At 39.0% G+C, this 13091-nt stretch overlaps 1 protein-coding gene across 2 annotated transcripts in view; it reads left to right on the forward strand.

Annotated features, from left to right (window-relative positions):
• Nucleotides 1–595: 595 nt before the first annotated feature.
• Nucleotides 596–13091, forward strand: part of LOC141911032 (uncharacterized) — a 43820-nt gene continuing 31324 nt past the window's right edge. For both annotated transcript variants that reach the window (XM_074801978.1, XM_074801979.1), the window contains exons 1-15: nucleotides 596–709; nucleotides 1834–1899; nucleotides 2301–2402; nucleotides 5430–5495; nucleotides 6570–6704; nucleotides 7030–7254; nucleotides 7613–7759; nucleotides 8177–8239; nucleotides 8992–9083; nucleotides 9345–9453; nucleotides 10076–10247; nucleotides 10711–10787; nucleotides 11637–11758; nucleotides 12425–12587; nucleotides 12952–13017. In XM_074801978.1, the coding sequence (XP_074658079.1) occupies nucleotides 650–709; nucleotides 1834–1899; nucleotides 2301–2402; nucleotides 5430–5495; nucleotides 6570–6704; nucleotides 7030–7254; nucleotides 7613–7759; nucleotides 8177–8239; nucleotides 8992–9083; nucleotides 9345–9453; nucleotides 10076–10247; nucleotides 10711–10787; nucleotides 11637–11758; nucleotides 12425–12587; nucleotides 12952–13017 (1665 nt within the window). In that variant the 5' untranslated portion in view covers nucleotides 596–649. The remainder of the gene's footprint in view (nucleotides 710–1833; nucleotides 1900–2300; nucleotides 2403–5429; nucleotides 5496–6569; nucleotides 6705–7029; nucleotides 7255–7612; nucleotides 7760–8176; nucleotides 8240–8991; nucleotides 9084–9344; nucleotides 9454–10075; nucleotides 10248–10710; nucleotides 10788–11636; nucleotides 11759–12424; nucleotides 12588–12951; nucleotides 13018–13091) is intronic.

Consider the following 13091-nt stretch of genomic DNA (forward strand, 5'->3'; position numbering starts at 1 on the left):
CCTTATTTAACCGGGTGCGCGTGAAATCAAATATTCATGTACACAATTCTGTGTGTACATTTAAAAAAAAGCTTGAGTGACATGCTTGATAGGTAATCGTTGAAGGTGTAGGGTTTACACCACTAACATAATGATATATATATATATATATATATATATATATATATATTTATATATATATATATATATATATATATATATATATATATATATATATATATATATATATATATATATATATATATATACTCTTCTATTCAAGTTTCTCGTTTTGGCTGAATTTATTGTGGGATCATCACATGCACAGATATTGTGTGTCTTCTGGTCGCGTATTCAATATACACCCATATTAGCAAAAACATAACAAATCTCCCGAAATCGTCTGCTGCAACGATGAATATATCTAATTCATCTCGTTAGAAAATTACATTCGTACCGTTTTTTGCTATTGTTATGGATTTTCGTCTGTTCGAACTCTCTACACGAGATATCTGCATAATATCCGCGCATATGAATCATTTATGACCGCGCTCAAACGTATTGGAAATACGAACGTTATTTGAATACAACGCATTCGCTCGTTGGCTGTATCGCGCGCAGGGGAACTGCTCTTTTTCGCGTCCGGCGGAATATCTAAAATCCCCGGGAAATGGATAGGTTTCGCGATATCGAAGGGGTACTGACGGCCGTCGTGTTTGGAGGCGCATGCGTGAGTTTAGAAAATGAATACATTTTTTATGCTCAATCTTTCAGTTTAAGTTTCAGTTTCAATCAAGTTAGCGTGAATTTGTAAATTGCCTTTCTGTCGAAAATTCGAAGCAAGTTAGACTTAGCTCTGAACTCGTTTTAGAAGATAAACTATATTTGAAACAGCTTAAAGTGAATAGCTCTAGCTATTTGATTTCAATACATTGATTCTTTGAATTGGTCGGTAGTTTGCGGATTTCATTTTACGGCAAAGTAACGCTAAAGAGTAAACGTTAAAGATGGTTAAAAATTGCGATAGGATTTCGTGAACAGTTCAAAAATAAGTAGGTACATTTGCAAGAAGCAAAATGATCTGCCCGAATTGCATAGCCGCGATCTTTTAGCTGTGAGCCGAACACCCTATCCGCCAAGTTGGGAAGATAGCTTAGACTGGTCTAAAATTGTTACATTGGCTATAAAACCAAATTGAGCTTAGACTAGTCTTAAGTTGTTAGATTGGCTATAGAACCAAATTGAGCATAGACTGGTCTTAAGTTGTTAGATTGGCTTTAGAACCGAATTGAGCTTAGGCCGGCCTTAAGTTGTTAGATTGGCTATAGAACCAAATTGAGCTTAGACCGGCCTTAAGTTGTTAGATTGGCTATAGAACCAAATTGAACTTAGACTGGTCTTAAGTTGTTAGATTGGCTATAGAACCAAATTGAGCTTAGACTAGTATTAATCTGTAAGATTGACTATAGAACCAAATTGAGCTTAGACTGGTCTTAAGTTGTAAGATGGGCTATACAACCAAATTGAGCTTAGACCGGTCTTAAGTTAGTTGTTAGATTGGCTATACAACCAAAGTGAGCTTAGACTGGTCTTGAGTTGTTAGATTGGCTATAGAACCAAATTTAGCTTAGACTAGTATTAAAAGCTGTAAGATTGACTATAGAACCAAAATGAGCGTACACTTGTCTTTTGTTACATTGACTATTAGAACTTTGATATTAAATCTAAACCTCGACTGTGCAGCTTGCCCGGTATGAGAACGAGACACGTTTTAAATAAGGTCGATAATAGGCTAAACATTTTCGAACTAGAAATTGTTGTTTCACGAATTTGTTTTTCTGTTCTACAAATCAGGTTTGCGATCGTAGTGTAACTGATAGACCAGTCTGCAATCGACCGAAAAACAGAAACATGGAAAGAGTAAGTATCTTTCACTTCCCGGCTTAAACATCCAACAACCAGTAACGCATCATCTGTGACAGAATTGCGAGAATTGAATTGAATCTGCCGTTGAGTTGTTTCGTTATTTCAAATATTCTATATTTGGAGAAGCCTTTACTACTGCGCCTCAACAGCTAGCAACGGTTAACAGAACTTAGGTTCTGCTTCCGAACGCGATTGTGAGTTGACTTCGCGTAGAGAGTGAAGTGACAGTGACAAATTACGCGCACTTACCGCGAATCGAACCCAAAGCTTGATGTCGTGTTTATACGTGACACCCAAACCCAGTCTAAAACATAGATTTTGGCTTTAAGAACGCGATACTTACGCCTCCGATTCGGAATGAATGATATTAATTGTTATCTTTTTTGTTTGTGCAGCACTTGGCGGATTGTTTTCATCACAGTTTCCGGATTCATGACGATCAAGGAGAATGTATTTACAGATATCAGAGTGAATATCTCACCAAAATCGATAATATTGTAAGTAATAAGATTTCATTTCCACATCTGCATGGCTTTAATATGAACAACCCAGTTCCACAGTTGAGTGGATTCAACAGTTTTGTGGGTTTAATATGACTGTAGACACAGTTCTACGAAGTTGTTTGGGTATTTCATTTGACTCTGGATCCAGTTCCACAGTTTTGTGGGCCCAATCTGAGTATAGATCCAGTTCCACAGTTGCGTGGGTTCAATTTGACTCTGGACCCAGTTCCACAGTTATTCGGGTTTAATTTTACTCTGGACGCAGTTCCACAGTTGCGTGAGTCTAATTTGACGCTGGACAAAGTTCCACAGTTGAGTTGGTTTTATTTGGCTCCGAACCCAGTTCCACAGTTATGTGAGTTCGATTTGATTCTAGACCCAGTTCCACAGTTGTGTGGGTTTAATTCGAATCCAGCTCAACAGTGTCTGAGTTTCACTTGTAGATGTCTACAGGCGATAAGGCTTTTTTGCACTTTCGACTATAAAATATATTGTCTTTCATCACACCCTTGTGAAGACACTCTAACCTCTCTGCGATATTGTTTGATATTCTCCGTTAAGTAAATATCTATTGCATAATAGCAATTGAAAGCCATATCAATAAGTAAATAGCAATATCATTTTCTCACGATATTTGCTTTTCAATCGCATATGACGCGATCTAAGCACAGTTTTTCCGGGACCCTACTCGCATATTCTAAGCGTGCTGGATATGTTTATACAAATCATACATATTGATTAATCAAAAGAGTCTTTTTTTCGATACAAAATATCGTCCTTTTGTATCTTATTTCCATTTGCCAATGATCGTGGTTCAGTTTTTGCCTGTTCAGCTGGGCCTAGTTTTAAAATGAAATGGTTCCGAGGGCTCATCATATTTAGTCCATATGATAATAAAAACCAAAATGTACAAATTCAAAATTTCGAAATCTAAATTTCGAAATAAATCAAAAACAGAGGAATGTACGAATGATTTTAATGTCGAATTTTTTAATTCTTTGAATAATGATTTTGGTTTTAGATTTTGTACATTACGGGTTTCATCATATAATGCATTCTCCCCGTTCGAGTGAGGGTATTCTACCGTTCACAGAACATTCTGCTCGATAAAGAGTTTATTAGTTTATTTGCCTTCGACACAAACTACTATCGCTTAACGCTGTTGAGGCTTCGGAGACAGGGCGCCCGAGGTCGAGGTCAGATTTTTCGTTTTTTAGATCTCTACCCGCTGAACACCTCGCCGGACATTTTACAAGCGCGTAAGATGCTTCTATTTTTTCCGATCGAGGCATGGGCTTCCCCAAGGAGAGAGAGAGAGTCGAAATTCTCCGATAGAAATGCCAAATCCAAGAGGGTAGAATATATTTCTATATTACGAATGCCAGATATAGAAATGCCGGAACAGAATACAGGCAGAGAACAAAATTGTCCATACATCATGAAGTAGCCCACGTAGAACGGAAATTGTTTTGCATTTACCTCTACCTATGTTATATAGGCATCATATCTGGCATTATTATCTATGTGATTTTAATCTATGGATAGCATTGTTACCGATGACTACCTACTGCATCGTTACCTATGGCCACCTATAGCATTGCTACCTATGGCAACCTATGGCATTGTTACCTATGGCTACCGATGGCATTGTTAGCTATGACTAACTATGGCATTTCTACCTGGCTTCGTATCGCCAATACTTTATACCTCGACGCAGATTTATCACGTGTATGTCGTATGTATAGTATATTGATTAATTCATTCATCAAGTCATGAATTCATTTTGTTTGTAAATGGTACACGGATTATAACACGTGGCGGCGGCGGTTCGCGACGAGTCGCGAGAATTAAACGTTGACGATGCACATGTTACTTGTAATAGTATAATTTATTATAGAGTTATTAATTGCTTATGCAAAAATTCTTCAAATCGTGTTGTCTATGTGGTGAATATACATGTATATCGGGTGTTCAAAAATGAACGACGAATTTGAATTGGCATCATTACATCGTGCCTTAGTTAATCCATATTTATCAGTCATCTCTCCCTGGGGAGAAGCAATAGCCGAGCAGTCGCCAGGCAGCTCATGAGCTATCAATAATACCACGTGCCCATTTACTCCTGGGTGGAGGGAGATGTCTTGCCTGGTGACACTACGGTAATGTACGGGGTTCGAACCCACGAACGCTATACCCGCTCACCCACACAGCTTTCTGTTCAGTTTTCAGTTTAGTTTATTTGCTCAACAATAAATGCGATTGCACAGAGCACAAAATGTATAAATTCAATACATATTATACAAAATACTCATAATTGATATGATAATAATAATTTCGAGCAAAGGCTGGTAAGCATTTATTCAAAAATATAGATACCGTAACTTGATTAAAGTTTTTCTGTTTGAATTTAGTATCAGCTGTAGGGTAACGTCTGTTGGTGTCGCCAATAGTAACTTGGGAGATATTGACTTCTTTGAACTTGAAAAAAGGAAATGGAAGCTACTAGATGGCTCGTCACAATTCACGAAAAGTATCAGCAGAAAAAATCTTGGGCGTCGTCGTCAACAATTTGCAAATTATGCGAACATTATCGTATTCGAAACGCCATGTCACAAATGCGATAACAGATTGTATTATTACGAGGGTCGCGTTGAGCCGTTTTGATATCATCGCATTTTTGTTTTGAATTTTGAAATACCCGCAAGTCTTGTGACGGATTCCTTTGTAGTAATGATAAGTTCATTTACTCACATAGTGCAAGTCTATGAAAACTTCGCGAAAAATGTTCTACTTTCACCGAGGAAATCATTTTAAATGTTTAGATTTCGAATCTTCCTCTTATTTATGACACACGTATTTTCTTATTTCATTCTTACAAATAACCTGGATTTGCGTTTTCTTTTCAATTAGGGTTTTCCAGGAAAATTAGTATAATTGTGTTTGCCCTACGAGTATATTTCTAGACCATTGCAATTAATAATCCGTCTCAAGAATGTATAGTCTTCTTTTTCTATTTTCAAGTCGGCGCCCGAGGGCAGCAACAAACAGCAGATATGTTCAGTCGGTAAATTGGAGGAAGGCAGCAAGGTGAGTCCCACGGTCTTCAAATATAGGGAATCGTCACTCGTATTTATTTGATTGGATCGTCACACCTGCCCGGAGCCAGGCGCAGATCCAGGGGGTTATGTGGGCCTCGTACAAGACACTCACATGACTATTTTGATATGCCTTTGTCTGAATGAACTCATTACTTTTTACTGCCTCATCGTGTAGAATATTCTGAAACTTCGTTGGCATAATCTCTAAAGGGTAAGGGAATGTTTACTTCTTGGATTGGAGATGCTGTAAAATGCATCCGTCTACGATTGCGACGCCTAAATTGCTAATTCGCCTGCAAATATGCCTTCTCCATGATCAAGGATGCCCATAGAAAAAATGTAACAAGACCTTAAAAAAGTAGCTGTTGATCAAGGATAAATTTGATTAGTGCATCAAGGGCTTTTGAGCTTCCAGGGAAATCTGGAAAAATGGATAATGTTTTTAGCATCCCGAGTGATTCTAGAGCAAAATGACTGGCAAATTGATTTGCCACGTGTAATTAATTCTCTTCAGCCATGTTGTGAAAAAACGGGGTTCGGGCAGCTTAGGCACCATTGGATCTGCGCCTCAGTAGGCCTTAGCTCCGGAAAGGGATTCGATTTTGAAATCTTCCAGACTTTCGCATGATCACAAATAATAACATGTGTCTTAAATCCAGTGAGAGCGCTTTACATTTTTCGGTATTATTACACCAGCCATTTCAATACTCTAAGATGTATCAGTCATCTCTCCCTGAGGAGAAGTATCACCGAGCGGCCAACAAACGCTCATGAGTCATCTATCAGGCCGGGTACCCATTCTCTCCTGGGTGGAGAGAGGCAATGAGGTTAAGAGTCTTGCCCGAGGACACTATGATAATGTTCGAACCCACGACCTGGCTTCCCAGAGCCGAATGGTATAACCACCCGGCCACACCGCTCCACATTCCGTTTAGAAACTACTAGAAAATTGGTGTAGAAGTATAGGAATACTGGTCTTCCACTCTTTATTCGAAAGAAAATCGACTTATCCCGCGAAGTTTTTTCTTGAAATTACACTGTGCTCCTCTATCGTGTTTTAAAGGATCTAGCCCATCGTTATGACTCGCGCTCGGTCACGCTGTCACAAATACACAAAGACAACGCCGGTAAAGCGGAAAACGAGGAGACCGTCAACGGACTGCCGGACGAGACGACGATCGAAAAACTCGTAGCCACGGTTAGTTTATTTCTGGTTCGACATTGAAACTTCACCGATTAGGAATTTAGTAAAGTCATTTTTCTGCAATTTTTCTGCAATTTAAATCTAGTCGAAGTTGATCATGTCAGAAATTTTTTTAAACAGTTTTCGTCTACTTAATGATAACAATAAATATATCTATTGTTTGTGTTCTCTACCTCATTAAGCATAGAATATTGTATGTACATATGTATGTATACAAATATACGTAAATGCATGTATGTATGTGCATATGTATGTATATATGTACATGTATGCTCATATGTATGTGAATCTTGACCGAATCGTTTTCGAATTTCGAAAGGATGAACTGCTATCTGCGAGAGGAGCGTGGTCATGGGTTATACGCTTACACGACGCGACGGGCGTTCACTTACGCAACGCGGCCAACTACCACCAGTTCTACATGAACGCCGACCAATACGGCAAATGTTTGAACGCGAAATTGCCGGCGCTGATCCGAAGTCTCGAGGAAGACAAATTCAACCCGAACGTCGACGACGGAAAACGACTTTTGCAAAAGGGAAAGGTATAGTACTTACTCTTACATAACCCGAGATACTATATATTAATTATAAATATTATTATAAATTTATGCCATGCAATCTTCTGGTCACCTTGTATTATGTAATACGTAATGTGTATTGTATAACAGAATAATCCGTGCGCAATTTTTTTTTGTTGCAAATTAAGGAGCTAGCAATCTTTGAAATTTAGAAAAAAAAGAAAATAGTTATAATATATGATATCTCTGGGCAATTAATGGGGAACCTATATTTTTTCCTGGAACCCATATCGAATCCAACAGATGATCGTTGCCAACAGAATGAACGAGTTTCTAAAATCTATGTAACGAGAAGTAAGCGTTTATTGATAATATATTGCAGGATTTGTTATTCGCACTGAGACTGTATCAGACGAAAATCGTCGAATTGCTGGAATTATCGCATTCTATCGTGCCGGTTCACAAGCGAACGAACCTCAACAAGGAACCGTTGCCGGTCAGAGCGATGGTCGCTTTCAAAGGCACTAACGTAAGTCTTAGAGCTGTGAGCGTTTTCCGGCCTCAAATGATTAGATCCTACCGGAAATTTCAACAGCAGCTATCCCGGAAGATGGCGTTAAAAGCACTCGGTTTTACCTTGTCAAAATTAGTTCATAATGATCAACTTTGAACTGAATTATCAGGCTCCAAATTCCATACATCATCACCTGACCCATTAAGTATACATTCAACTCATTTTCTACTCAGAAATTCGTATAGTTTCCATTCATAATTGATTTACTTAAGAGAAAAGTTCATTCGAAATTGAAAGCCGAGGATTGAGAAACTACTAGTTACACCTAGCGGATCCTCGCTTGCCATAAGCGAAATCCTCGATCGCCGCAACTTCGCGTGTCAGTTCCCCATTCACGACGCAGTCGTTATCGTCCGATATTTTCTGTTCTAGGTCGAATTCAGAGAGGGCGAAGATCTGCTTCTACTTGACAACTCGAACCCTGAAATGTGGAAGGTAAGGGACTTCCAGCAACGTCGTTAATACGATTCTGTTTGAAGACGAAACCCATTTTTTACGATGATCTTCAGCAAGTACCTGCTAAAATATTCATACCAATTCAGATTTGGACACGAAACCCGTTCGAATCGATAATTGGTCACAAGATTCTTATTAACGAGGTTCCACTGTATGAAATAGCCTATTACACGCACTTGAAATTCTAGAACTACTTTAAACTTGAGATGTATTGTGCCGTCCCCCACTTAGTACACTTGTTTTGTAATAATATCGACACTTTTTGTGAACTTGTCAGTAAAACATGTCTACCCTTCCGTCGTATGTACATACGGTTAATTAACTTTTTGACCACGTTCTATGAAATCCATGTCCTATCAAATACTATGTTCTATCAAATGCTTGGTATCTAGTTTTTTATCTTCATTTTTCATTAGGCCTATTCTCAGTCTATGTTTGTGTAAGAAAGAAAAACCTTGGGTCCGCTTTAATAGACTGGCATTAGCTTCAACCCGGGGCTAACTCAATTCTTAATGAGTAAGTCCCCGGGTTAAAGAAAATACCAGTCTCTAAAACTGACCCCTGGAAGCTGTGTTGTGTTACGATCTTTATCCTGATGAAGGAGCAGTTTTTCTATATTTTCTTCTGTATTTTCCTTTGGATCACAAACATCTTCAGAACTTCGTTGATCCAGCTAGTATCCGTTGTCACGGTCGCTTCGACTAGGAATACTAAAAATCTTTATCATTCAGGTGAAAACGTCAGATGGAAATAGTGGTCTCGTTCCGGCTCCAGTGGTTTTGATTCCTCCACCGGACACTGAAGCAATCCAAGCAGTATTCAGGTTAGTTGCAACTTACTCTGTATTCCAGTCGCTTGACACACCACCGACTCAAGGCATTACAAAGAAAAAATATGCGTTTTCTCTGTTTTCTAAATAAAGATATCACCAGCAATCCTTAAGAATTACTTTGCAATCCTTATTAGCAGTAATGGCGAGTTTGATATTTGCCTCGAATTTTTGCCCATTAGTTTAACATTTATCTTAGATGCAGCTATCATGTACGTGCCGTTTAGTAATAGATAATGTTCATCCTCATTTCAGATCATTAGTCCAGCTTCTAGGTCACTGGTCGCTGGCCGTGAAAATCCTTTGTGCCAAATGCATCTTCCCGTACGTCGCAGGCAGTATCAAAGATTGGAAAATCAATCAGGTACGATGTGTGTCGATGGGATGGGTCCTTTCTTTTCCAACAAAATTAAAGACCCTTAGAGACAGGAATGCTGCAAAAGATTGTTGCCTTCATGAAAACGCACTTTGACATAATCACTGATTATGACTACTTTTCACCAACAATTAGTTTGAATATGTCATTATTCAAGTAATGGAATTATGTGCACTACCTTGGCTAGAAGTCTTGGAGTAAAACGATCAATCTTAGTTTCTTTTGATCTTGTGTATTCAAGCTCATAAAAATAGCCCTTTGGTAACAAAACTTTGGATTTTATTGGTTCCTTTGATTACATAGTCAACATCCTCAACTTAATTTCGGACTGGGTACTGGGGTCCAAACCACGGCTCATTTACCTGATTAAGCTGCTACGGACTAATCTTAAAAGCTCGTATCGTTAACAGAAATCTAATTAACGTGTTTTCGCATTTATTGATTTGATACCAGGACAACATCACTCCTCCCGACCAACATATCTATGAGTTAAAAATTGAACGAGGGTTAAATCATTTGAAGCTAAACTCTTTTGAGTCGGAGCTTACTCGCAACTCCGGAATGTGTCTTCTAGGGTCAAATCTAATAGGATTACATGTAACCTTTTCAGGAGCGTATTTTGAAAGCTTTGCCGAATAACTCAAAGACTGAGATTTCTACAGTATTGACCGATAGTTCGGATACTGTCAGTGTATTCCGATGCTCACACCCGCTGTTTGATGAGTTCGACGAAAATGTGAAATCCGTTAGCAATACGTTGACGGAACGTTCAACAACGAGAGGTAATTAAACCATGGGGCAGTTAGGGAGGATTTAGATGTCAAGGTCAGAATTGTTCGATTGCCATTCCGAAAATCGTTAAGAGCTAGTTGACCATTCATTGATATGTTGTTTTATACCACCTTCTTTGCCATTGTTCAGAATATAGAACATTTGGTGATGTAACATGGTGACTTACGTGTTACTATTATGCTGTCACAACTAGACCTACGATGTTAGTCTACCTGTGACCTAGGTTGGGAATTCACCCTAAGCCGTAAGCTTGATAGTCAGTCTATGAAATCAGGCCCAGGAAAAAACTACTTACCATGAGACGATTGCAGCTGGTGATCTCGGAACGGCTGATCAAAACTAAACGTCACTTGACCCAGAGCCCAGGAAGATGTACGCACCTTTCTCACAGGGAATAAGAAGGCAATGTTCTGAAAAGGTAACCTAACTTTCCATTTACTTTTATTTCGACAGTCGCAGCAAACGACGCAGAAGTTAGCACCCTCAACGAACATGGGATGATTATTAGAGATTTACTGCTGCTATGGCGGGTAAGTTAAAGAAGATCTAGAGCTTTTTGATGTCTACCATTATCTTCTCATGTTATGACTTGATCGAGCGCACGCTTTGCTTGATTTTCTCGTTTCCTAATCATTGAGAATATGTGTGGAATCCACTACTGGTGTGAGACCAGTGACTGGCGGCTTAAACCACTCGACCACTGCGCCTCAATCCAGGGTTTATGGGTTCAAACCCTGGTGGCGACAGAGTTTCTTGGTCGAAGGTTCTTCTCTGGTCTCTCCCCAATTGGGAAAAAGAAACATCGAACCTGCTTATAATGCCCTGTGTGGCGCTTAGCGGGTTGAGGGTGTTAAAAAAAAACTACTGGTGTGAGTAAAATATTGATTCTAAGTACCATTAACCTGAAACATACGACCCTATCACAACACTAGGATAAGAAACTTGACATGGAAATTTGCGTTTTATATTGACGGGTAAATCATAAACCTAAATCAAAGAACAATTGCTCACTTTGCCTTTCATGTTTATTGGTCTTATTTGGAACATCCGATTGCATTTCCTAAAAAAATCTAATACTCCCAAAAACAGATTTCTGGTTTCGTGTTTGCGTTCGGGGTTGTTGGTTTTAGGTTCGTCTTTAGTTCTTTTCATATAGCAATATGTCAATTGGAATTTTCGTTTTGAAAATTATCACCTTATTTTCGAACAAACTAACTAAAGTAGTAGTAGACATTTTATCGGGCTATGTATCCTTTGGCCGCTCCATTTCACCGAAAATGTTTATAAGTTAGTTACCAGGACTGGTTATTAGGTGTCTCTTGATAGTGATGCATGCTTTAAGAACAATGGTTTTCTAAATATCAATCCATACTTTGTAGGACGTTGTTGGAGGGTTCGAACGTTACAATCTACTGACACAGCTATCGCGTTGGCCGGAGTTCATGTTGATGCCGGAAGGTTGGGAAAATTACAGCTGGTCCAGCATGGAAACTATCATAACGTAAGGGAACATTTTCTGTTTACAACAACTACATGAAATTGTATGGATGAAATAGTATTATGAAACTTCCTAGAACATGGAAAATAGGACCACTAATATGTTACCAGTTCCATAGTTGTGACCCCTGAATTAATCAATGGACCAATGAGCTAATTGAATGAAGACGTAGAGTATGAAGACATAGCGTTAACGATGAATTAGCGTTAACGAATCAAAGTAGATTGAAATTTACTTTTCTAACCTGACGCAAAGTCATCCCTGTTCCACTGTCGAGGGTTAAATGGAGCTATCTATGCAGATAAGCCTTAACCTTGTCGAAATGTAATCGTCAGGTTTAAGTAGAAAAAGTCTTAAATAGCCACCCAGGGTCAACCAGTTAAGTAAATGTACGAGACGCCGAACTGCGGGCACCGAAGACAAGTAATATGGTCTGTGGGTCTTCTCTGAGAAATTTCCAATATTTTGTTTCATTTACAAGCATTTTAGGCACTGCTTTTGATCATCTGATATAAAACCTACGTCGAACTATTACTAGAGGCATTTAACTAAGAGGAAGGGGATGAGGCACTAGCACCACAAGCAACCCCTTGATCAGTACCCGATTAAGTATAATGACACAGTATATACAAGTATACTGAAAGATTCTACATCATCTGACATTTTCAGTAAATGGCGGGAAGAATTCTTCCGTAATATGAATATGATCGACCAGACGGACAGCAATGACGGAGCAGACGGCAGTAGTCAGGATATCGTAGAAGAGACGATCACTGAAGTGACAGCTACCGAAAACTACCAGGAACCGGAAACAACGTCGAAAGAGATCGAGGTATGTTGAAGTTGTCGAGATGCTCGGTCGTTCGATGCACATATCGGTCTGCAGCCTGCGAACATCCCAGACATTTATCATATTATTGTGAAGCCGATGAAGCTCTGATCAAAAGTCTAATGTCCGGTCTATGTAGTTCATTATCAATTAAAAATGCCAAGGGTGAAAAAGAATAAACAATCAGTCTTTAAAAGAGTGCAAATAGAATGTCTAATGTTTTATGTCGGTTGTGTTCAGCGAATGGAGTTCACGAGCAACCGGTTAATTCTAGTCACTTTACCACCAACCCGGTATGGAAAAACGCATTTGGGATTGGTCTCCCAGATTACTTTTTATCATTAATTGTATAATATGGTTATCTCAGGCGACGGAAACAAAAGAAGAAGCGGACGCTGAAGCCGTCATGAAAGCCTCCCACGAACAGAAACAGGTAACAAAAACAACTCTGTTTATTACGTGGATGTATCGTAGCCACTTGAAGTATATACTGTCCCTCAGCAATGC

The sequence above is a fragment of the Tubulanus polymorphus genome, chromosome 9, assembly GCF_964204645.1.
Source record: "Tubulanus polymorphus chromosome 9, tnTubPoly1.2, whole genome shotgun sequence".
Lineage (NCBI taxonomy): Eukaryota > Metazoa > Nemertea > Palaeonemertea > Tubulaniformes > Tubulanidae > Tubulanus > Tubulanus polymorphus.